This window comes from Acomys minous (genome assembly GCF_964271855.1).
Source record: "Acomys minous genome assembly, chromosome: 7".
In the NCBI taxonomy this organism is placed as follows: Eukaryota; Metazoa; Chordata; class Mammalia; order Rodentia; family Muridae; genus Acomys; species Acomys minous.
Window position 1 is genome coordinate 412,232 of NC_140488.1, and position 25,432 is coordinate 437,663.

Here is a 25,432-nt window from a genome sequence, read left to right on the forward strand (position 1 = left end):
ACAAAAATGAGCATGATTTATTTTTAGATAAACAAAACCTGAGTTTATCGCCAGCATGATTACATTAAATGTACCTTTAAAAGACTTCTTTCAATGGAGAGAAATGATCCCAATACAAAAAAGAATGACAATATATAAATGTATAGTTGAATCTAAGTAAGTAGCTATTATGAATATTAACATTTATAGTTTTAATTTGCAGGATCTAAACAAAGGCATCAGACCACATTATGAAGCACTAAAATATATGTCAGGAGGGTGCTCTGGAATTAGTATTTTGAGATCTTTGTGTAACTTGAGAGGGAATTAATATTTTGATGGTAAACTTTAAAGAAAATATCCAAACAAAATTTATAAATTTGTATAATTTAACTTATACATGCTGTATAAAAATATTTTAATATGAGAATCAGAATAGCTACTGAAACAAAACAGAGTACATAATCTTCAAAATATTGAATTGAGTAGTCTCCAAATTATTGGCTGCCAAGGTTGCCTTTATTGAATTTGGAAGCTGAGGGTCTTCAGTTCAGTTCAGCCTGTTGAAAGGTCACCATTTCCTCACCTGAATCTGAATCTTTCTGTTTTGTTGCCTCTATTTGAGCTGCATCTGAGTAAAAGAAGACAATAAACTCTTTTATCTAGTGTCTTCTCATTTCAATTAAAGCTCTAAGCAACAACAATTCAAATATACCTGCTATCCTGGCGGCCGAATGGGAAGGTTGCTAGTCTTTAAGCCATACTTAGTATAAATAATGGATTGAGATGCCATTAAGGGAGGAGTTCTCATAGAAGTTGGAATCTATTTAGTAGAAAAGAAAAGTAAAACCTTGTTTTAATTGCTATTCTAATGTCATAGTACCAAGAGGACAGACAAGTGGCTGCTCTTATTTAAATATTACATTTAATTAGTGCTAATGAAAGGAAATGCCAACACAAGGAAAATAATAAATCTGTAAAGGTGCTGTAATGAAAGAGTGTAAGGGGAATGGCCTAATGAATCATTCTTATAAGCAATAATGAATTAACCACAAAGTATATAAAGAATTGTTCACAATAATAAAAATGCCATCTCTAAGCTAAAAAATTCTAGGCTACAAAACAGAAAGAGAAATCTACATATTGGTATGCATATATATTTTAGTGTGATTATAGGACCACTTTTGTAGAGTTAGATATGAATGTTGTATAAGATTTATGGATTTGAGTAGTAAGGTAAGGACAGGACAGGCACATCAGATCAAAGACATTCATGGCTCAGATATTTCTTTTATTTTCTTTCACTTTTCTAGTGACTTATTGTGATCGAGTTTTAAAGCTTATCCAAAAGATAAAATAAGGACATTTGGAAGAAACATACAGAGGCTACAAAAGCCTCTCTTTTTGGTCAGAGGAAGTAAGATAGGTTCTCTCTGTAGCCTAGACTGATCTCAAATCTTGATTTTCCTGACTTGGCTTCCCATGTGCTAGGATTATAGGCCTAGCATTGGTCTTCATCTCTATCAATAATAATGTTGTAAATTGCAACGTCTTGAGAATATGAATACATACATTGAAAATGATAATACAGCCAGGCGCGGTGGCACACGCCTGTAATCCCAGCACTCGCAAGGCAGAGGCAGGTGGATCTCTATGAGTTCTAGGATAGCCAAGGCTATGCACAGAAACCTTGTCTTAAAAAACAAAAAAGAAAGGAGGATGAAGAAGAAAGAGAAAGAAAGAAAGAAAGAAACAAAGAAAGAAAGAAAGAAAGAAAGAAAGAAAGAAAGAGAAATTAAAATAACTGGAAATACTAGTGCTTTAACAGACTATAGATAGGGCTCTAATTCAATAAGATAAAGATTGATAGTATTTTTTGCTCTTAGGTCTAAAAAAAAAACACCCACAGCTGGAGCTGAAGTCATGACCCAGCTATTAAGAGCCCTTGCTGCTCATGAAGAGGACCTGGAGTTTAGTTCTCTGTACACACAGCAGCTCACAACCATCTATAACTTCAATTCCAAGGAATTTGATGCCCTCCTCTGACCTCCGTAAGCATCAGGCACATATGTGGTGCACATTCATACACGCAGGTAAAACACTCATACAGAAAAATAAATCTTTTTTTATTTATTTAGAAAATGTTCATGTGGGTGGTGGTGGTGCAGGCCTTTAATCCCAGCATTTGGGAGGAACTTGCTCTGTAGACCAGGCTGGCCTTGGAAGTTGAAGGCTACACAGAGAAATTCTGTCTTGAAAAACTAAAGATAGATAGATGATAGATAATAGACAATAAATAAAATAAAAATACCCACAATATTTAAAATATGGGAGAAGTGGTACAATTAGGTAGTACACTCTGAAATACTACCTGAGGTGACTGCAAACCTACACATTTTAGAAGAACCCAGGCATAAATGTGTGTGTGTGTGTGTGCGCGCGCGTGCGCGTGTGCGTGTGTGTGTATGTACATACATATATATTTATAATATATATCCTTCATGCATATTTTATATATTTCCTATATATCATATAACATTATATTTTTTCTTCAGTTCACCTGGATCTGAAGCTATCTATTTTTAAGTTTGGGGTTCAATTCTTTAGGCTGGCCAATGCTGGACCTACTTTATACATGGTTCCTGTCAACTTTACTTCCTGTGCACCTTTTGTGAAATAACTAGATTTTTTATATGTCTTTTACAGTTTTCACTCTGGAAATCATACTTCTGACCTTAAGTTCTATTATCCTAACTGATGCCTTTTTTAGTTAATCATGCCTAAACTAGCATCTCCTACAAACCTTTTGGAGTTTTTATTTCCCACATCAATCATCCTTTCCTGTCAGTGAATTACAAGAGTTTAAGTCATATTTATTTTGGTATCTTGAAGTATTATTTCTTCTTCCCTAGCATTCTGTACATAGGCACCTGCTGTGAAGTCAGTGTATAAGTGCTTGGAGATTTTACCCTGAAGAAAAGTTTTAATTTCTATACATTTCTACTAATATTTAATAAGAAATACAGATTGTACTGCAGAATGACATCTTATCCAGTGATTGACTGTATGTACAACAGTAGCCCCGCAAGAATATTGCAATGATGTTAACATAGTTTTCTAATTTTGTAGAAGCACACTATGATATTTGCATGTCAAAACTACCTAATGCTACATTTCTCAAAATAAATCCCCACTGTTATGTGAGATGTGGTTATATTTTAAGATACAGAAAAATAATCTGCTGCATATTTGCTATTGAGAACAGATTCATACTCAGGCTTTTTCAGTTAGGGTAATGACCTTTCCTTGCACATAAAAGACAGAATGGTTAACGATATCCAATTATTTGGGGTTTTTTATTTTAATACTTTTCTATTTAATTAATTTATTCAGATTACAATTCAGTTGTTATCCCATCACTTGTATCCTCCTGTTCTTCCCTCCCTCCCACTTTCACCCCTCCCCTAGGTCTATGACCGAGGGGGACCTCCTCCCCCACTATATGGTCATAGGTTATCAAGTCTCATCTTGGTAGCCTGCTTATTCTTTCTCTGAGTGCCACCAGGCCTCCCCACCAAGGGGAAGTGGTCAAATATGGGGCACCTGAGTTCGTGTTAGAGTCAGTCCCCACTCTTATTTGTTTTTTGTTTGTTTGTTTGTTCTTCAAGACAAGGTTTCTCTGTGTAGCCTTGGCTGTCTTGGATTTGCTTTGTAGACCAGACTGGCCTTGAACTCACAGTGATCCACCTGCCTCTGCTGGGACTGCAGGCATGTTTCACTGCACCCAGCCAAGATATCCAATTATTGTTAGTGCTATTTTGGAAACCAAAGAAGAGTTTAAAGTAGCTCAAGTTTAGAGAAGAGTAGGAACTCACTTGGAAAACAAGCAAAAATATGCTATTAAATATGACTCCTTTGAATCATATAATACTATAACAACAAATATAATTACATAAATAAAATATTCAGTCACACCATCTCCAACAAATAACTTTAAAATTTTTTCAGTGTTCATGTAATGTCTTTAGGTGTACTATCTTTAGATACATAATAAAATTTTAAGATATAGAAAATATGGTTTCCATCACAGCAGATGAAAAGCAAAGTAATACAAGTACAACATGACACACAGTTCTCAATCTTAACTTAATTAGAATTAATTTTAAAATAATTATTTCTTTCTAATAGCAGTAAAATGTCTCAATACCTTTCTTAGTTTTTGTCCATTCCGAGGTAATATAGCATGAAATAAAATGACCTTTGATCATTGAGATACTCCAGAGTGCTGAGAATTGTCCAGAGAGTCTTGAATCAGAAGGCAGAGGTATCATTTCTCTGATTTGTCCCAAGGTACTCTTATCTCATCGTTTCTAATTCCAGTATTTTTAAAAAGATTTGAGTGCTCTGCCTGCATGTACAACTGCCTGCCAGAAGAGGGCACCAGATCTCATTATAAATGCTTGTGAGCCATCACCATGCGGTTGCTGGGAATTGAACTCAGGACCTCTAGAAGAGCAGGTAATACTCTTAACCTCTGAGCCATCTCTCCAGTTCCTAATTCCAGTATTTAAAATATCCTCACATCAGAGGTGTGTGTGTGTGTGTGTGTGTGTGTGTTTGTGTATCCTAAGCTAAAATTAATGAATAATTTTCATTACTGGTGTTGATAATCTGTAACTATGACAAGGCATTTATCATTAGGCCTTGTTATTCAAACTGTGACCCATGGGACGTAAGCTTGGCAGAAACTTAGAATATCAATCTCTATCCCAGATCTCCTGCATTTTAACAAGACCTCTAGGTGAATCATATGTAATTAAAGCTTTCAAATAATAAAGCGAGGCAGGCATGGGTCTAAAAAATTCTTTCAAGAGAGATTTATGTCCAGAGGGTTCATAATATTCCCAAAGCATCTTCATTATTATTGTTAGAGGATTCTCATTCTCCTTGTCTCTTATTGCTTCCTATTTATATAATCTCCCCTGAGGGCTGAAGTGGTTAAATGTAATTGTTTATGCCTCATACCAGAGAAGGTAGAAGGAATATGCCACAAAATATTACACCGTCACCATCATCATTCCTTCCACCACCATCAATTGCACTGCTAGCTAATATTTTTGAGTAGTTATTATGACCTACGAACCACTCTGAGTATCTTACATGCATTGTCTATTTAAATGTAGTGGTTTTGTTTTTACCACCTTATTTTATTTTATTTTTTATTAATTTATTCTTGTTACATCTCAATGGTTATCCCATCCCTTGTATCCTCCCATTCCTCCCTCCCTCCCATGTTCCCCTTATTCCCCTCCCCTATGACTGTTCCTGAGGAGGATTACCTCCCCCTGTATATGTTCATAGGGTATCAGGTCTCTTCTTGGTAACCTGCTGTCCCTCCTCTGAGTGCCACCAGGCCTCCCCCTCCAGGGGACATGGTCAAAGGTGAGGCACCAGAGTATGTGAGAAAGTCATATCCCACTCTCCACTCAACTGTGGAGAATGTCCTGTCCATTGGATACATCTGGGTAGGGGTTCAAAGTTTACTGCACGTATTGTCCTTGGCTGGTACCATAGTTTGAGCGGGACCCCTGGGCCCAGATCTGCCTGTCATAATGTTTTTCTTGTAGGTTTCTAGGACCCTCTGGGTCCTTCCCCATTCTCCCATGCTTCTCTCACCTAGAGTCCCAATAGGATGTCCTTCCCTCTGTCCCACTTTCCTGGTAAGTGAAGGCTTTCGTACCACCTTATTTTAAATCATTTTAACAATTACATAAGGTAGGTGATGTTTTATCATTATTTTACAGGTAAGAAAACTGAGAAAAGGTTCTCTACCTTATAAAAGTTACATATACAACTAAGAAAGCTTTGGTTTTTTTCAAACTCAGTCTGAAACCATAGTCTGAATTCTTTTTTTAAATTTATTTACCTTTGTTTTTATGTGCATTTGGTGTTTTGCCTGCATGTATGTCTATGTAAAAGTGTAAGATCTTGGAGTTACAGACAGATGTGAGCCACCATGTGGGTGCTGGGATTTGAATCCAGGTCCTTTGGAAGAGCAGTCAGTGCCCTTAACCACTGAGTCATCTCTCTAGCTCTCCATAGTCTATATTCTTAACCACTATGGTACAAGACTTAAATTCTTCCTGGTCTATAGCCTGAAGCAAGCACAATGCAAATTACTTCCTTCCTCTTAACTTGCTAAATTTTAAGCAATTCTTACCTTAAGAACAGTAATATAACTGGGGATGTATGATAGAACATTTGCCTAGTTAGCATAAGCCCTACATTCAGTTCTCAGTACAAGAAAAAACAGTGGTGATTTACCCTTTCTAAAATATATACATATATCAAAACTGCACACTGTGCTACATAAAATGTGCAATTATTATTTGTCAATTAAATAAATAATTTTTAAAGGATGACATTTTGACCAATACTTAATGGGTAAACCTAAAGACATTATGTTGAGTGAAATAAAGCAGAGATAGTGTACAAACATTATTTTGCAACAGCCAAATATCTGAGAAAGAAAAGGCTTCTTTTCCATGAAAGGGAGCTTTGGCTTTATGAGATCAAGGACACAAAATACTCTTATTTATTTTATCAACACTTAAGACAATTGATGTGACTCAACCATAGAAGTGGGCAGTATCTACCTAGGAGTCTGGACAGTACTAGAGAGAAGCTAGCTGTTCATGAATTCAGATCAGTGCCCACTTCTACTATTTGTGTATGGGTGGGTCTAACCTGAAAAACAGCAAAAACTCTGATTGCTAAACATTCTCCATAATAATTATCTAAAGACAGAATATCAAAAAGTAACAGTGAAACTGTGCCAAAAACAATCCAAACTTATTTGGCACATAAAGAGCCACAAAAAACAAAACAAAACCCTTAATTTGCATGGAAATAGACAGTCAACATGGGCTAATCATAAAATGACACACATCTTGGAAAGACTTGACAAAGAGGAAAATAGTAACTATCATTAAATTTTTGCAGCTTTTCAGATAGGGGCTCACTCTAACCCAGCCTGGTCTCAAACTCACTATGTAGTTCTTAGCCTCGAGTGCTGGAATTACAGGGAGGATCTTCTGCACTGACTCATAAAAAGTATTTATTGAAAGCCAGGCATGGTGGCGCAGGCCTTTAATCCCAGCACTTGGGAGGCAGAGGCAGGCAGATCTCTGTGAGTTTGAGGCTAGCCTGGTCTATAGAGTGAGTCTAAGACAGCCAGGGCTACACAGAGAAACCCTGAATCAAAGAACAGCAACAACAAAGTATTTACTGAGCAACCATAAACATTCATGAATTATAAGTTAAAATGGGCTGGAGAGATGGCTCAGACATTAAAGGCTAGGCTCACAACAAAAAATATAAAAGTTAAAGCAGAAACCATTAACAAAAATACAAGATACAGAGAAAAAGCCAAATGGAAACTTTAGAAATGAAAATTAAAAACAACAAAAACCCTCAATATGATCTTGTTCAGTCTGGTGATTTCCCTGTACTGTAGGCTGCCTGTGCCCTTCTCAGTCCCCAGGCAGACACTGGGTGCCACATCCTGTGTGCAGTCTGGGAAGTCTGCCTGAGCCAGAGTGCCACTATGTCAGCCACTGTATGTCAGACCAATCTGGGAAGTCCACCTAACCCTGTCCTTTGCCATAACCAACCTCCAGGCCTAACTCGGGTCACACATCCTGTATGCTAGCCCTGCCTCATAAGTCCATGGAACCTTGCCTGCTTGAATAACCTCAGGCCTAGTCTTAGTTGAGTAGGCTGTACATGAGACAAGTCTGGTGAGTGCCCAAGACCCCAGCCCAACTCTGCCACCTTTGCTCCTAGTCATAACTCAGGTAGCGTAGCCTGTACTGTAGGCCAAGCAGATTCATCTAAAAAGAGTCAAGTTCCTGGTTTATTTTTTATTTCTACCATTCAGCACAGTGCCTGAACCTAATAGGGATCAATAAAAACAGGGAAAATAGTGGAAGACTGTGATGGGAAGAATGTCCTAATTTAAAGTTTTATGTTTTCAGTTATGAAAGTTAAATGCACCACATATGAATGAAATATGTAAGAGCTGATTAAAGAGAATTTCTTGTTCTATTTACTTCCCTAATATAAATTTAAGTTTTTACATATATATCAAAATGTGAAGGAAATTATATAGCACAAATGTTACCATGCGGGAAATAAGTGGAGTAGGCTTGGAATTCCAGATGGTTGATACAGGTATAGGAATTTAATTCCCCTGAAGGCTGAGGCTCCTTCTTGTCAATTCTAATGACAAAGTAGTATTTCTAATAAATGATAAAATTAGATATTCACATAGAAAAATCAGTTCAGAATAAATTAGATGTCAATATAAACCTGATACTATAAAATTACTTGCTATATTTTATACCTTAAATGTTCCTTGAAGAACCATTCATTGGAAGCTTTTTCTCCAAACTGTGGCATTACTAGGAGGTGGTAAAAACCTTTATGAAGTGGAGCCTAGCAGAAAAAAATGGATCAGAATCCTTATTATCCAAACATTTCCAAATGTCCTATTTCTCAACATAACTGTACTGGGGACCAAGGCTTCAACACATAAAGTGTTTGGAGGCATTTAAAGCACAAACTATGATGTGAGATTTTTTTTTTAGCAGTTTCCTTTCTTTATTCTATGTCTACCATCTTTTGATATTAAACATGTCATGTTTATTACAATAACTTGAAGACCTTCCCTTTTACCCATAGCTTAGAATTCTTTGGTTTTAGAAACAGGTGTGTAACCCTCCCTGGCTGTTCTGGAACTCCCTATATAAACCAGGCTGGCCTCAGACTCATAGAGGTCCACCTGCCTCTGCCTTTGCCTCTGCCTCCCAAATGCTGGGATCAATTGCATGTGCCACCCCTGCCCAGCTCGTCTATCCATTAAGGGTTAAAAGGTTCAACTATAAATCCATGATACATAGTGAGTCTTAATTCCTCCTCCAACTCCTCCTCCTCCTGAAGTTCTTCTTCTTTCTCCTTGCTTTGAAGACAACATCTCATATAACCCAGGCTGGACTAGAATTTATTGTGTAGCCATGGCTTACCTAGAACTTGTGATCCTACAGCTTCTGCCTCCTGAGTACTGGGATTAAAAGCATACAACACCACACCTGCCTATATCCTCTTTTTCAAATTAATTAGAGGCACTTTGAGGAACTTTATGAAGAAATAGCTTTTGTATTTTTGTTTTCAGTTTCATTTTTTTATCTTTACATTTTTTAAAGTTTTTAAAAATGTATTCACTTTACATCCTGATTGTAGCCTCCTCTCTTGTCTCCTCCAGGTCCCAGCCTCCCTCCCTCCTCCCCCTTCCTCCCTCCCCTAGTCCTCAGAAAGGGGAAGCCCTCCTCTTCTATCATCTGACCCCAGCCTATTAAGTCTCATCAGGACTACCTGCATCCTTTTACTGTGTGGCCTGGCAAGGCTGCTCTGCCAGTGGGAAGTGATAAACAAGCAGGCAACAGAGTCCATGTCAGAGACAGGCACCACTCCCCATATTATGGGACCCACATGGAGACTGCAGTCTATTGGCTACATCTGAGCAGGGGTCTAGGTCCTCTCCATGCATGGTCATTGGTTAGTGTATCAGTTTCTGCAGGCCTCCTAGGCCCAGATTTGTTGACTCTGTTGGGAAGTTTTATAATCTAATTAATTTTGTAATTTATCATTTTCTTAAGGAAAAGGTTAAAACAATTTTTAAACGAAAACATAAAAAAATTAGGTATAAATTTTTCCTCTTAATTTTAGTTCTCATTTGTTGTGGTATGGTGTTTTCTTTTTTCATTTAAAAAAAGCTGGCCACAGAGCCAGGTGTGGTGGCGCAGGCCTTTAATCCCAGCACTTGGGAGGCAGAGGCAGGCGGATGGCTGTGAATTCGAGGCCAGCCTGGTCTACAAAGTGAGTCCAGGACAGCCAAGGCTACACAGAGAGACCTTGTCTCGGAAAAAAAAAAGCTGGCCATGACACACATCTATAATCACAACACTTGGGAGGTAGACACAGGAAAACAAGTTAAGGTCAGTTTCAGCTACATAAAAAGTTCAATGCCAGTATGTACTACACAAAAATCTTGTCTTTTAAAAAAATACCATAATAGGAGATCCAAGATGGCGGCACCTAACACACCTTGTCTGATCAGAAGGACAGCAGTGCCTATTCAACAACCTAAAGACAGATCTGAGATCTGAGAACCACAAAACACCAGTACTGGTGACCCACAGGTGAGAGGAGTCCAAGTTGTGCAGAGCACGGTTAGGTACGGCCTCTGGCCACCCAGCAAAAAAAAAAAAAAAACAGTGAAAAGTCCCAGGTCCCCACAGTAATGGGTGCATAGCCTCCAAAGGCTACTGCCACATGCCTGGCTGGTGGGCACCTTCTGAAATCCTTGGAGACAGAATGAGCCTTGGCTCACAAAAACACCAGCACCTGTGGGTTCTAGCATGGAGCAGACACCACAGTCAGGAACACAAGTGAATCTGACCTCAGATCACCCAGAAAAGCCACAGAAAACTCCAGGGGGTACAAGTAGCCACTGGCACCTGCGTTAGCACCACAGCTGGCTGGTGGGCAGCTCTTGAACTCCCTGGTATGCAGAGTGAGCTGGGGCCTACAAAATCATCAGTGTCTGTGGGTTCAACCACTGAGCAGACACCACAGTCAGGAAAACAAGTGGATCTGACCTCAGATCACTGAGAAAGGCCACAGAAAGCTCCCAGGGGACCAAGAGGCCACTGGCACCCTCGATAGCAACACACACCTGCCCGATGGGCAGCTCTTGAACTCCCTGGGGTACAGAGCTAGCCGGGGCCTCCAAAAACACCAATATCTGGGGGTTCTAGCATAAAGTAGACACCACAGTAGGGAACACTAGTGGATCTGACCTCAGGCCACCCAGAAAATTCACAGAAAGTTCTAGGGTTCAAACAGGCACTGGGCACATGCAAGAGATGGAAGAAAGAATATCAGGGAATGAAGATATGACTGAAAAAAATAGATACAACAGTCAAAATGTTAAATCTAAAAAGCTCCTGACACAGAACATCCAAGAAATCTGGCACACGATGAAAAGACCAAATCTAATAATCATAGGGATAGAAGAAAAAGGAGACTCCCAGCTGCAAGGCCCAGAAGACATTTTCAACTTCCCTAACATTATATAGTTACAAACATAAAACTGCTATCTGCCTTATTTTTTTTTGTTGCTGTTGTATCTGAAAAAATTTAAATATTATAAATGGAAAAATGCCAGATCCTTTATGAATATATTAGAGGAATTTATTTCATTTTGGGAATCAACTGTGACTACTTGCCACACATTGTAGTGCAGGCTGTTATCCTAGTACTTGGTAGGCTGAGGCAGGGGGATCAGGAATTTAAGACCAGCTTTGTGGAGAGCCATAGATAGCAGCGCCCCCTGCTGCTTCCCCGGCGCAATGCGCCCCCTTTTGCGCATGCGTAGCGAGTAAACCTTTGCGCATGCGCAGTGAGCAAGCCCCTTATGTGCATGACGTAAGGTGGCGTGATTCTGACAAGGCATGGCGTGAGGTGGTGTGATCCGAATGCACCAAAAGGAGTGGCGACGTGGCAGTTTCTGATAGGATAGGCACACTATAAAAGGTTCTGTGGGAGCTTTTCCCAGGGTCACTCCAATAGTCAAGGATCCTGAATAAAAACTGCTACAAGAAGAGTTCCCGGTGTTGGTGTCTTTCCTGCTGGACGGGAGCGGCATCGGCACAGCTTCACTTCATAACTTTGAGGCCAGCATGGGTCACATTAAACTCTGTGCTAGTTAGTCTAAGACATAAAGGATAAAACATAGATCAGACAGGCTATGAAGACTGGGGCCTGAGGAAAAGAAAAAAAAATTATATGCTGGGAATGAAAACAACCCTGTATAACATTTATGTGAAACTACATTAGTATCACAAAGATGTGGGCAAGAATAATATGAAATGAAACAGTGGCACTGTCCTTGAATAAAGTCTGAAAGAGTCTAATAAAGGAAGTGACATGAATATATTCAAAATTTTAAACTATCAGTGTGGTAGACTGGGCTGAAGGGAGAGAGGTTTTTTACATATTAAAAAACCCTTAAGACAAAAATATTTCACATCTAACAACTTTCCATACATGTGCCATTTACTAAGCCAAAGCCAATGGCAACAGAGTAAGATTTAAGATATAATTAATGGCTGGGTGCCATGCAGGATTTGGAAAACATTTCTATCTATAAATCTAAAATGTAGATAGAAATTAAAATGATAAAATAAGTGTTTTCAGTTATGGCAAGAGATAGAAAACACTCGATGCATAGCTTTTGATTTATCATGAAATAAATTGGAGTGAACAGCTAGAAGATATGAGAAGAATGAGAAAATTAGAAAGTGGAGCTAGAGGCTACAAGCACTTGCTCTGAATCAGGCCCTGTTCTAGGCACTCTACCTGTATCATCAACCAATATAATCCTGAACAGACAGCAACCATATATAGACAAGAAAACTGAAGCATATAGAAGCAAAGTGATCTGCACCAAAGTATATGGTCCTCCAATGAGGAGTGGGTTTTGTGGCCACTCTGACCATATGACCAATATTTTTAAATCACTGTCTTATGAAGAAAAGTTTTTTCAATTGATCCCAACATCATTTAAAGAAGCAATAAAATTGGTATGTGTTGAAATACTTAAAGGCAGCCTTGATCTCTTAGTAATCATAACCATGTGTCTCTACACTATACATGATTCACATTCACACTGGACCAAAACAATAGGTTGTTTTCTTAACCACTATATTAACTGTCTTAAAACATGTGCTATGGTTAAAGATATAGATCAATAGATAGAATGCTTGACATCGTGCACAAGGCCCTGGGTTCAACCACTAGCATCACATAAAGTAGACATAGTGCCACATACCTGTAATCCCAGCACACAGCATATGGAATCAGAAAGATCAAAAATTCAAAGTCATCCATAACTACATAGCAAGTTCCAGGGCAGCCTGGGCTACATGAGACCTTATCTTATCTAAGGGAGAAATTGCTATAAAGGCTGATGTTTCTCAAGCTATGAGCACTCAGAATGGTAATAGTAGTCAATTATTTTAGAAACTAAATAGATGTATGGCTTTATACACACACACACATGTATATGGCTTTGCTAGGAGGATCTCTGTTCATTATAATTTTGCTCAAACTTACCCATTAAACATGCAGAAGATGTGTCCATTGACAATATATGTACAAAATAAAAATGAAACTGGCAGTCAGAATAAATACAGGTTAAATCTTAAACTAATAACAATGTTTAATTCAAATACATATAAGCCAATATATCTAATTATTACATACATTTATGCCTAGAGTATGGAATTACACAAAATAATTGAAATACACTAAATCCATTTAAAATATACTAGTAAATCTGTAATAGTTACCTCTCCAGGTAAAAAGAGGCATGAGTTCAGATTTTTGGCAACTTTTGTAGTGTAAATACTTCCAGCTACCTCATAACGTCAGCCACATTGAAAATTGAATTATTGGCTCTTGTTAGTTGGTATGAGGAAAATTAACCTTAAGAGATTACAAAATTCTTTCACTTTAAACACAACATGATATCACATGGTATGTACGTATTTTCTTTGTTAAATATAAAAACCAACAGGTAAATTACTTACATGGTTTTAAAATATATTTACAAAATAGTGGTATACAGTGAAGATCCTCCCAACTCATCTCTTTCCATGAACAACTCTACCTTTGGAGGCAGCATTGCGATTTTAATCAGTGGAAAAATAAACATTATAATCATATATTTGATACATAGTCATTTAATAATGCCATATTACCTGGAAAGCAACAACTTCTTGAAGCTTTCACAACTGGACTATTTAGAATGAATGGCATAAGTGCATGCTTGAGGCTAAAGTGATGAAAAGAAAGATGAGGCATAGTAAGGATGCCTAGAATGCATCTTCTAGAACTATCCCAAATAGAATAGTATTTCATCATAGTCACAGTTCTTTACTTAGGCAGTCTCATATTGTCAAAAATTGAGGGTGAAGGAAATTATTTAGAAGGAAGCAAATTTAGCCTACATAAAGATATTTATTAGCTTACCTGTAAGGAGATAGTATGTCATTTTTCAATTCCAAAGAAGCTAAATGCTGTTTTAGTGCTTCAATTAAACTGTGCATACCTAAAATGTTATAAAGTGTTAATTCTCTCATATGTTTAACAAATTCATAATCTATATTATAAAATATTTACTATAAGATAATTCTATAAGAAGAATTAATCTATTATTAAAGCTATCATCCTATCACAAGGACATTTGCTCAACTATGTTCATGGCAGCTTTATTCATAATAGCCAGAACATGGAAACAGCCTAAATGTCCCTCAGTAGAAGAATGGATAAAGAAACTGTGGTACATTTACACTATGGAATACTACTCAGCTATTAAAAACAAAGAAATCTTGACATTTGCAGGCAAATGGATGGAACTAGAAAAAAAATAATCCCAAGTAAGGTAAGATGCCAGAGGTGGGGGATTGGGGGGCTCCCTGGCAGGTTGCTCTTTGCTGACAGGGAGGTAAGGAAACTCCTTTGCTGCAGAGGCACTAAGGAGTCTGGGAGGGTAGGGAGAAGTGAGTCAGGAAATGGTCAGGGGAATTTTGCAACTCTGACTAGCAACCAGATATTTCTTTATTTATATAAGTTTCACAGAACAAAAACAGACTAATGATTATCCAAGTGCTACAGAGTATGTGTCAGATTTTCCATGACAAGTTCAGGGTTACAAGTTCAGTTACAATTAGAAAATACAAACAGAACAGATTTTTATTATCAGTCCTATAACTCCAATTTAAAGAATCTAACGAATGTCTTCTCCAATGTAAACACATTTATTATAGGACAGCCTGCTTTTAGGCTGTTGGCGCAGTTTTAAAGCACTTCAGACAAACAGAAATATCTGAACTGGTCTTTTTATGAATAACAAGACTAATACCTAATTTCTTTTATAATCCACAGTCCCAGAGAGGCTAAGTAACAAGAAGGGCTCTGAGGAGAGGGATGAACACACATGGATCTCCCCAAAAAGAGGAAATATAATAGATTTTTCAGGTGGCCTGGGGGCATGTAGGGATGGAAATAGGAGGTATCTGGTGGTGGGATGGATTGAGGAAGAAAATATGGGGAGAGATGACTAGATTTGAAGAGGTGTGTGTGTGTGTGTGTGTGTGTGTGTGTGTGTGTGTGTGTGTGTGAAATGTGGAAACTTAGTGCAGTGTAATCTTAGAATCTATGAGAGTGGCCGTAGAGAGGACTTGTATTAATAGAGGATTCAGAGGTCTGAGTCATCCATCTTCTGTAACCAAGCAAGACTTCCAGTAGTGAGACTAGGACACCAACCCAACCTCAAAATCTTCACCTACAATCTGTCCTGCCTGCAAGTTGTGCTGTGCCAATGGTGACACAGAACTTGTGAGAGTTGCCAACCAATGATTGGTCTAATATGAGGTTCAAGCCACGAAAGAGAGAGCCCATGCCGGACAATGCCTGGATGACCAGAAACTAGAGGCTGGCTCGATAGCCCAGAGACCTAAGGTAGAATCAAACACAACCAGCCTACCGCACCACCACCAAATGAATCAATGAAATGGTTTCTAATGATGTTTTGCTATACTCGCAGATCAGTGCCTAGTCCAGTTGTCATCAGAGAAGCTGCCTCCCACAGATAATGGGTTGGATGTAGAGACTCACAGCTGAATGATAACCCAGGTTGGAGGTCTGCATCAGATCTTTTCCCTCAGAGGTGAGAGAGGAGGAATTGTGGGAGCCAGAGTGGTAAAGGACACCAGGAGAGCACTACCAGTAGAATCAACTAAGGAGGGCTCACAGAGACTGAAGCAGCAGTCAAGGTTGCCTATATGGGTCTATGGTAGGTCCTCTGCATATATGTTACAACTGTTGTCTTGGTGTTTGGGGGAGGACTCCTGAAGGTAGGAGTGGGGGTGTATCTGACTCTTTTGCCTGTTTTAGGGACCCTTTTCCTCCTGCTGGGTTGCTTTATTGTATCTTGTTCTGCCATGTTCTGTTGATGTCCCTGGGATGCCTGCTCTTTCCTGGTGGGGGGAAGACGGAGGAGAGTAGATGGGGAGAACTGGGAGGAGTCAAGACGTATGCACGAAAAGAATAAAAAAAAAATTTTTTTTTTTTAGAAAGAACAGCAAAAGCTGATCACACCAACAAATCACATGTATGCCCCAGGAAAATAGGAGCTTTTCTCTGTTTCGTTCAATGATAAACCTTATGGCACATAGTCTATGCTTAATTAATATTTGCTGAATAAATATAAACATCTTTCACTTTCCATTTCCATTAAGATGGAATGTGAAGACTTCCTCTCATAGAAGATGTATTCCCGAGCAATGTCTTATATTGTATCATAGACAAAATTAGGTCACTGGGAGAGAGGAGATTTGGGAGTAAAGATAAATTATACAAAGTGCTGAGCTAGCTGGAAGATTTAACAAAAGAACTGGTTATAGTGCTGTAGATATGGCCCAGTGACAATTCTCAAAGTATAAATTCAAAACTTTTCAGTGTTTGAACATGTTGCTTTGATTTCGTTTGGACATTTCACTGCCAGCTATAAATGCATGGAACACTGCCCTCTAAGTTTAGCAGAGGCAACTGGCAGAGGCCGCTTAGGAATTCAAAAAGTTCAATGCAGCAAATGCATTGCATGCAAAAGGTGAGAGCAAGGCTATAAGACCTTCGTTAGACTGTGGAGACCCTGTGGTGACTGGGAAAATTCATTTGGGCAGACACTATGGCAGAGCTATCTATCAAATCCCCGTGTTTGTGCTGAGAACTGTGACAGCTAGTGTGGACCTGATACATGATGTCTGAACTATTTTAGCAAAAGACAGAAGTGTTGTTGACTGTAGCCAGAGCAGCTCCTTTGTAAATTAAATGTAAGAAGGAGTAGCTGAAAGATTGAGGCAGATTTCCTCCCCAGAAAGGTAACATCTGAAAGGATCTCTCAAGGGATTGACTAGCTTAACCATGCACATAGAAGAAAACCTGCTAGAAGTACAATCTACTCACAAAGGAAGACTTTAACAGCTTTCCACGGAATCTAGCAATTATTTGTCTGAACTGGCACTTTGTTTGTCAGAGATCTCTGTCAAGGACACTGACCAAGTAGCACAAGGTGGAGCTGACCTCAGTCTTAACATTCTTGTGGTCCACTCTGCCACTTAGCCCAGAGAATTTCACTCCATTCCAGGGTTTCCAGAGTACCTGAGACAGCCGGTCGACTGGGGAGTAGTTCTGCCAGCTGGAGGCCTTGACAAAAGATTTTCTGTACTGGCTGGGGCCCAGGGCCCAGGAGTCTGATAAGGAAGCTCTTCCTGTAAACAGAGCTGATTTGCAAGGAAATACCTGAAGACCTGCATGAGCTTCTACCAACAAGACCCTCGTTTGCCTCCTGCAGAATCTTTAATGCATGTGCTCCACCTTTCTGACACAACTATCCTAGAGACTGAGGTAAGGAGGAAAGACATGGGTAGCATACTGGAAGATACAGCCCTCCTCTTGGATATTCCTCCTGGCAGATGTCCCCTTAGAACTCAGGGTGTACATGCTGGTCAGTTGCGAGAGCTGCAACAATGGTAGAGGTTGTAGTTTTCAGCCAAGGTCCCCTTGCTTCCCTTGGGACCTCCACAGGATAAGAAATGCCAATGTGAATTAAAAATCAGGGCAGCGAAATCTGTAGCTATCAAGCCATGATCCTAGCTTGTTTTACTTTTCTCAGGGACTAACACTGAGGTTGTGTCTTTCTTTTGTCTTTTCCTGTACTAACCTAAACATTCTCATTTTATCTTTGTCTCCCTACTACTGGGAATTGTCTGGCTGCTCATTAAGGAAGGCCAGTATTATTTCAGCCAACAGTGGTTCTAACTGTGAACCCATAGGATGGAGATGCCTCAAGGGATGACTGTGAATGTTCTAAATAATCAGATTTTTCAAGGAATTTGTTGGAGTCCTTTGTTGGAGATGATACAGATACCTCTACTCCACAAATTCCATTCCCCATCAGGATCTGTCCTACCTTCTGCCCTGGCCTCTAGGTCTATAACTGTAGCTAAATCTCATTAAAGATTAGTCAAAACGTAGGCATAGTAGTGTGGGCCTGTTATTCCTCCACTGAGGATGATGCCAGAGGATCACAGCTGAGTTGCAGGCCAGTCTGGGTAACTTATTAAGACCCTGTCTCAAAAAAGAAAAAGTAAAAATTGACTAGTTTTAAAGTTTTTATATATGTTTGAATTTTTTATGTATGTTTAAAGATTCATATATAGATATGAGAGAAAGAGAGAGACAGAGACAGAGACAGAGACAGAGAGAGACAGAGAGAAGGTCATGACATAAGAAGAGACACTCAGAGGAAAAAAAAAGTCTTCCTACAAGGAGGAAGGGCAAAAAAGAAAAGAGCAATAGGATATACGTGACATAAAAGCAAAAGAGTAGCTTCTGGAGAGAGGATGGATACCAGTAGGAAAGAGACATGATGATGGGGGAGTAAAGAGGAGAAAATTTCAACAAAAACAAAATGCATATGAAAAGTCCACAATAAAACTCATTACTTTAAGGCCGGGCGTGGTGGCGCACGGCTTTAATCCCAGCACTCGGGACGCAGAGGCAGGTGGATCTCTGTGAGTTCGAGGCCAGCCTGGACTACAGAGCAAGTCCAGGACAGCCAGGGCTACACAGGGAAACCCTGTCTCGAAAATCCAAAACAAAACAAAACAAAACAAAAAACAAAACTCATTACTTTGTATGTTAATTTTAAAGGAACATTTTATGAATGCCATGGACAGACAGAAGGGCTAGTCATAGAATTCAGTGGTACAAAACTTGACTGACATGTGAGAGGCCTTGAATTTAATCCTGAAACAGTTCACTCCATCTAAATGAAACAGTATTGTAAAACCAATGCCTTCCAAAAGAACATCAGAAATTGTGCCAATTTTAAAGACATAAAGGATATACAGGTAATTATCCCTGTCTCCATCAAAACCACTTAGCCCCAGTTTCTGGGGAAGGAAAAAAAATCTGATCTCATTTAATTTTTGCAGCACTGTTATGGGACAGGCACCAACATTCTACCTTTGCAGTTTTAAGAAATAACCAGCTTTGTCCACTCAAAAAGCATGATCTATTATACCAAAAGACATTTTGTGTGTGTGTGTGTGTGTGTGTGTAACTTAAGGTAAGTCAAGATATACACACATCACTGTAGGAAAGATTAAGCTTTGTCACAGGTGGAAGCAGTCTTGGTGGGCTAGTTGGGTTGTATAATAAAGTTTAATTGTTAAAAAACAGAGCCAGTACATCACTTTATGACAGAAGAATCTCTGATGACTACTAATATAATGGGCATGTAAATACAAAAAGTCACTTTATATACAATTTGCCGCTGACCTGAGAAAGATATGGAATGTCTTTCTGCTGAACTCCAAACTCCTGAATTCACAAAAAGAGGAAGAAAGGATACATATAACTGTAAGGAGTAGTAATAAAAAAGTAACAGATGGGCCACTGTGTATATATAAAATAAAAAAGTACCTCAAGAATGTCTTTCTAGATTTAAAACAAATGCCAGGCAAACATATGTACATTTGAGCACAAAATTATACTTATCCTAAGGATAGACTCTAAAAGAAGAGGCCTACCAGTATTGAGTCTTTGATATTTGGGGAAGAACTAAGTTGTATATTAGCTATTATGCAAATGTGTTATAACTTTTCAAGTAGAAGTCAGCTAATAGTCACACAGTTGCCCTCATTGATAATTTATGTTTTTTTTCCTTTGGTTTTTAGAAGTTTTCCTGTCAATTATCTAGGAGTGATTCACCTTGTTTTGCTTGGGTTACTCTGAGCATGAGGGAAAATATTTTGCTATTATTTATTTCTCTCACTCACCACACACCTGCCATTTCTATTGCCCAGTGCCTGGAAAGATTTATGTCATATCTATTTTGATCTAGTTTTGAAATTGTTTCTGATAGTGAAAATAAAGGTGATATTAAACTAATACAAAGCAACAGAAAATCATTGGATACAAATGAATTTCTAACCTCTGCAACCTTTAGGAATTCTGTCAGTTTGGTTGTTCTTCCAAGAAACTTGATGTAAATATCCAAACTTTCCTTGCATTGGTTTTTCCTCATATTAAAATAATCGTCTAAAAACAGAAACAATAAGTAACATAAGAGGAAAGTGAGATATACACTAATTTCCTTAATGTATAATGTAGTGATATTTCATTATTTAAAATTACATAGCCTTCAAAATCTATTTTGAACCTACAACAAATATGTCTAAATATAAAGATAAAAATACTTTTATAAATTACACTTAACATTTCTTTTAAAAATAATTGAACTTTTAAAAAAGAACTTTTAGCTTCCCTAAAAGATTAAGGATCCCTTCATTATAAGCTGAAAAAAGGCAAACAGAATCTTTAAAGAGTAGTATAAAAGCAGACTGTAAGATCCCATTGGTTAGTTGGTCAGGATTTGCCTAAAAAAGAAAGAATTATCTTATTACCACAACAGTTAAAGATGATTCATTCTCCCAGATGTAGTTAAAATATACAATTTATTAATATTCTTTGAAGAAGAGCATCAAGTTGGGTTTGGATGACGGGAAGTGTGTTCTCATCACACCATGGTTCCTATAAAAGATAAAAGAAAACCATAAATAACAGTAATTAAGAGTTTAAGAAGCACCGGGACATATATATCTTAAAATAGAGTTGTGTTTTGATTTTTGTGATGTCAGATGAGATCATTCTGTATGCGAGCGACTTTTCATTCAGGTACCTGCTATATCGTCTGATGAATGTTGACATAGTATAGCCTAAAAATGAGGTATGTTATTTCTAATTCAGTGATATTATTTACAATATGATCAACAAATATGAAAGCTTTAATGTACTTGATTTGAAGTATAAAAGCTAGATTTTTCCCATTAATCTAATCTGACAATTCTCAAGCATTCTGTTAAAGCTTATTTTTTTATTTCCTTAAATCTTTGATATGTTGATAGTTATATTATTGAACAGAAAAAATTTTAATTTTATGAGCTTTTTTCATGTGTTCAATAAAAACTATTATAAATTCTTACCATTTTCTTTACTGTCCCCAGCCTGTTCCTATACCTCCTTTTTACTTTCCTACCCTCAGCAAATGATCCTACCCCATACTTCACAAAGAAACTAGAAAAAGGCCTTAGAACGTCAATGTCTAGCTACACAACTTTAAAATGTACCTTTATTCATCAATTTATTAATTCACTGAACGGTCATTGAGTACCTACTGCAAATCAGGTCTTGTTCTAGGTGTCGGAAGTTCAAAAAGTTCAGCTTTTCTGTACTTTGGATGTGGAATGAAAGAAGGTATTGACCCCCAAACAAAACAAAACAAAAGAGTTAGTGAGAAGTAGAATAAATGAAACTCAGACAAGGAAGTAACATAAAGAAAAGAATGTAGGACAATTTTTGGTAGGCTGGATAAGGCCTTGTTGAGTAAAGACCTAGAGGTTCATTAATAAACTAGTAAGCATTCAAATTTGTGTCAATGAATTAAGGGATTAATTACATCCATGAAAATTTCACCACATCACATCCTTAATAATTTAGAAGCATTTTCTTGAATAAAGAATAGCTTTCAGATATTTTCCTTCTTTGTCACATAGAAATATTTCCATCAAAGACTCATCTTATCTTCTATGACACTTTTATCCAGGAAGTTGTGTAAAGTAAACAAAGAGCTTCGAGAGGCAAGATGTTGAATAAAACGCTGTCAAACATAATGTACCAAATTTAAAGACTAGATTTTATTTATAGATGCAGTTTATTAATTCTTTTAATTAAATGTTTTGCTCTCAAGACTTTATATCTAACCTCCTCTCTCTCTCTCTCTCTCTCTCTCTCTCTCTCTCTCTCTCTCTCTCCATTCTAAATTGCAGAATGATACAAAAATAATGAAATAATGATATATCTACGTATCTCACCAACTAAAATGACAGATGCTTTTTTTCTGTATGCACCTTGAAGCTAATTTTTATAATAGGAACAAAACATTCAGCTGAGGTGGTGAACACTAATTCCAGCATTCAGAATGTGCTGGACAAGCAAGATGGCTCTATAGGTAAAGGCACTTGTTTCCAAGACTGACCATGCATACACACAATAAATATGTAAATGTAAAACAATTAAAATTTTCTATATTAGAATTTTTGAAATACAGCTTTTTTAGTAAATATCATATTTGATTTAATACTAAATATGTTGAAATGTGCCTGTTTTTCTATAATTATAGTCTTACAATTAGCTTTATGATGTCTTTCCTATCAAAATGCTGTATAAAACAGCTACCTACATTTTTCTTGGCTTTAAATGTAATGCTCTATATTCCATCTTTGTGGATTTTATGGTTTTATATATGTAGTAGGATAAGGATGTCATTTTATTTTGTAATATTCACTTGGGTTGATATATTTTATTTGAAATTGACCCCCCTATCATTTTCTCACATTTTTAGAGCTACCAATCTCTTTGTAAATACGATTCTTGTTGAGACACCTATTATTATACATATGTATTTTTTATTTTATAGATAGTATCCTGTGTAATTACCATTACTTTACAATAAGTTTCAAATTACAACCAATTATTGAACATTAATTTTTAATCCAAGGCTTACTAAAATTAAAAGTTTATGAATTTGAAATAGAAAAATAATATTATAGAATATTTCAGCTATTCTGTGGAATTAGAAGTATATATATATGGGAAGAAATAGGCATGTGAACATACAATACCATCAGATGTCGAGTCTCCCTCAAAAAAGCAAGGCAGTTATGTAGTAATACATTTGTGGGTAGGGGTCCCAGTATAAATAATCTGAAGGGTAATCTAAATATTCAATATCTATTCTATTATTTACCTTATTATCCAATGTGTATTTTAGCAGTTGATGACTGGTATATTTACAAGAATACTTATTTCAAAGGTACAATCATTAGTGAAAGAAAAAATGTAATTTGGTTATTTTACCTTTCACTAATGGAAGTAAAAGGTAGACAGGCCTTTGCAAAGACTATTTTGCAATTTTTCCAATAATGGTTCTTTGTAATAAAAGTAAAGAAACATTGGACATGTACTACACTTACCTCATTTCCATAAACCATGAGGTGATGTGTGGTGACCAGAGCTTTGAAGACCACCACCCAGCTGCTACTTCTAGCTTTGGCAGAAAGGACATTAGCCAGATGTTCAACACTCATATTTGTTTGGTTTATATACTGTAGTAGACCTAGAGATGGTGAAAAGTATTAAAATACAAATTAAGAAATAATTTTTAATTCACATCATGTTGCTTTTTTTCATTTTACTATCTGATGCACTGGTATTCATTTTCTGTCTGTCTCAGTCTGTCTGTCTGTCTGTCTGTCTGTCTGTCTGTCTGTGTCTCTCTCTCTCTCTCTCTCTCTCTCTCTCTCTCTCTCTCTCTCATACATACACACACACACACACACACACATACTTGAAGTGTGGTAATATATCTGGCCTACCCATATTAATATGTACATATATGTGTATATTGTTATTAATGTCATGAACAAAAATAGGAAATGAGACCGTTCTAAGCTAGAGCTTTTATCTTGAGATAGGGTTTCATATATACAACAGGGTTTATGGCAGTATATGCTGGGGATGTGATGCTGAGAATCAAAACCAGGTTTTTGTAATGCTAGAAAAGCACTCTACCAACTGAGATACAATCCCAGTTGGAAGTTGGTATTCTAATTCCACCATCTTATGTCACTAGTCTGTTATTTAAATACTTTTTAATATTCTAGAATTTGGTATTAAAAAGGCCATTGATTCTGGGCCTTCTGGCACATGTCTGTAATCCCAATACTAGAGAAGCAGAGGCAGGAGAATTGGAACAAATTGGAGAGCAGTCTTGGCTACATAGTAAATTCCAGGATAGACTGGGCTACCTAGGAGATTCTGTCTCAAAATACCAAAACCCAAACCAAAAACAAAACAGAAACAAACAAACCCTCCAGAGATTCTTCTCTGCTTAATGGAAGGTACGAGTAGTGATCTGGAACTTTCCCTCATGAGGTGTTGAGGGGATGGGGAAAGGAGAGAAAGAGTCTCTGGTAGAGGTGGCAGCCTCCTACTCACTGGCCAGATGTTTTGGCTTTGGTTCCATGGGCTCATCGGTGGTCGCCCCAAGGGCAGCATTGGACATAGCCGATCCCATGTTCTAGTCGGGGCCCCCAGAAAGACAGTTACCACAAGGATGGTTGCTATACAGATGGCTGTGATGGTGTTTCTTCCCGACCAGCGGGCAAAGGACCAGCAGCCCCCGCAGGTGACCGTTACTAAGCGACCTTTTCTTTCTGTCACGACAGACTTCCAGCATTGTGAAGTAGATTTTGAACTTGCAAAGCACCATATTTAAACTCGCAAAACACAGGAATTTTGGCAGACTGCTAAGAAAGGTGGCATGTGGTCTGAAAGGGCAGTGTAGGACACTTGTTTGGGCTCTGGACTTGTAGCTAGCATCTCGACAGAAGTGGAGAGTTAACAGTAAAACAAGCAGAAACTATTTAACTGTTGCTAACAATAATTTTTCTTCTCAGATTCAAATCTGCAGTTCGTTCCATCCACAATACGTTAAATTTCCAATATACTTTTTTTTTTCTCGTTTAAATCTTTCACTATTTTTCTCATTGTGGTTATACTTTTCCATTAAACCTTTGAAGGCGTTCATAGTAATTACAATAAATTGCTTTAAAATGTTTCTGGGGCTGAAGAGATGCCTCAGCCATGTAGAGCACTGATTGCTCTTCCAGAGGACCTGTGTTCAATTCCCAGCCATGGGCTCTCAACTGTAACTTTCGTCCCAGGAGATCCATTATGAATTTCTGGCTTCACTGTACACATCAGGCACATGGTGCATAGGCATACATTCAGGCAAACACACACACACACACACACACACACACACACACACACACACTAAAATAAAAATCTCAAAAATTAAATGTTTATTTGTTAATTCTATCATATCTGATATTTTGTATGTTTTAATTAATTTTTCCCTTATGTACAATAACATTTTTCTGTTTCTTCCTTTACCTAATTTTTTTACCTACTAATTTTTATTTTGTTGCCAAATAGTGTTGATTTTGCTTTCTAGAGACAAAATGTACTGTTTTGCACAGTTCATAGATATGGAGTTATAAAATATATAAATGACTGGCATTTTCACTGAGAAAATTATACTCAAGGATTATTTATGCTGTATCAGGCAATACTTCAC

The 25,432-nt window shown here is 37.6% G+C and overlaps 1 protein-coding gene across 1 annotated transcript; it reads right to left on the reverse strand.

The window, feature by feature from the left end:
* On the reverse strand, positions 1-25,432 carry LOC311601627 (phosphatidylinositol-binding clathrin assembly protein LAP-like). Its single transcript, XM_084789195.1, has 8 exons — positions 24,289-25,432; positions 23,265-23,407; positions 20,637-20,763; positions 20,165-20,271; positions 14,134-14,212; positions 8,384-8,475; positions 695-802; positions 1-610 (listed from the first exon to the last, which is right to left on the reverse strand). Exons 1-3 carry the CDS (start codon positions 24,365-24,367, stop codon positions 20,674-20,676), a joined length of 312 nt encoding a protein of 103 aa, XP_084645321.1. The 5' UTR covers positions 24,368-25,432; the 3' UTR covers positions 1-610; positions 695-802; positions 8,384-8,475; positions 14,134-14,212; positions 20,165-20,271; positions 20,637-20,673.

Excerpts from the sequence above, each read along its gene's own strand:
- LOC311601627 (XM_084789195.1), bottom strand. The coding sequence starts at position 24,367 with ATGGGATCGGCTATGTCCAATGCTGCCCTTGGGGCGACCACCGATGAG. Across the intron at positions 23,408-24,288 it reads AAAGCCAAAACATCTGGCCA|GTCTACTACAGTATATAAAC; the intron begins GTGAGTAGGAGG and ends CACCATCTCTAG. Across the intron at positions 20,764-23,264 it reads TCATGGTTTATGGAAATGAG|GAACCATGGTGTGATGAGAA; the intron begins GTAAGTGTAGTA and ends TATCTTTTATAG.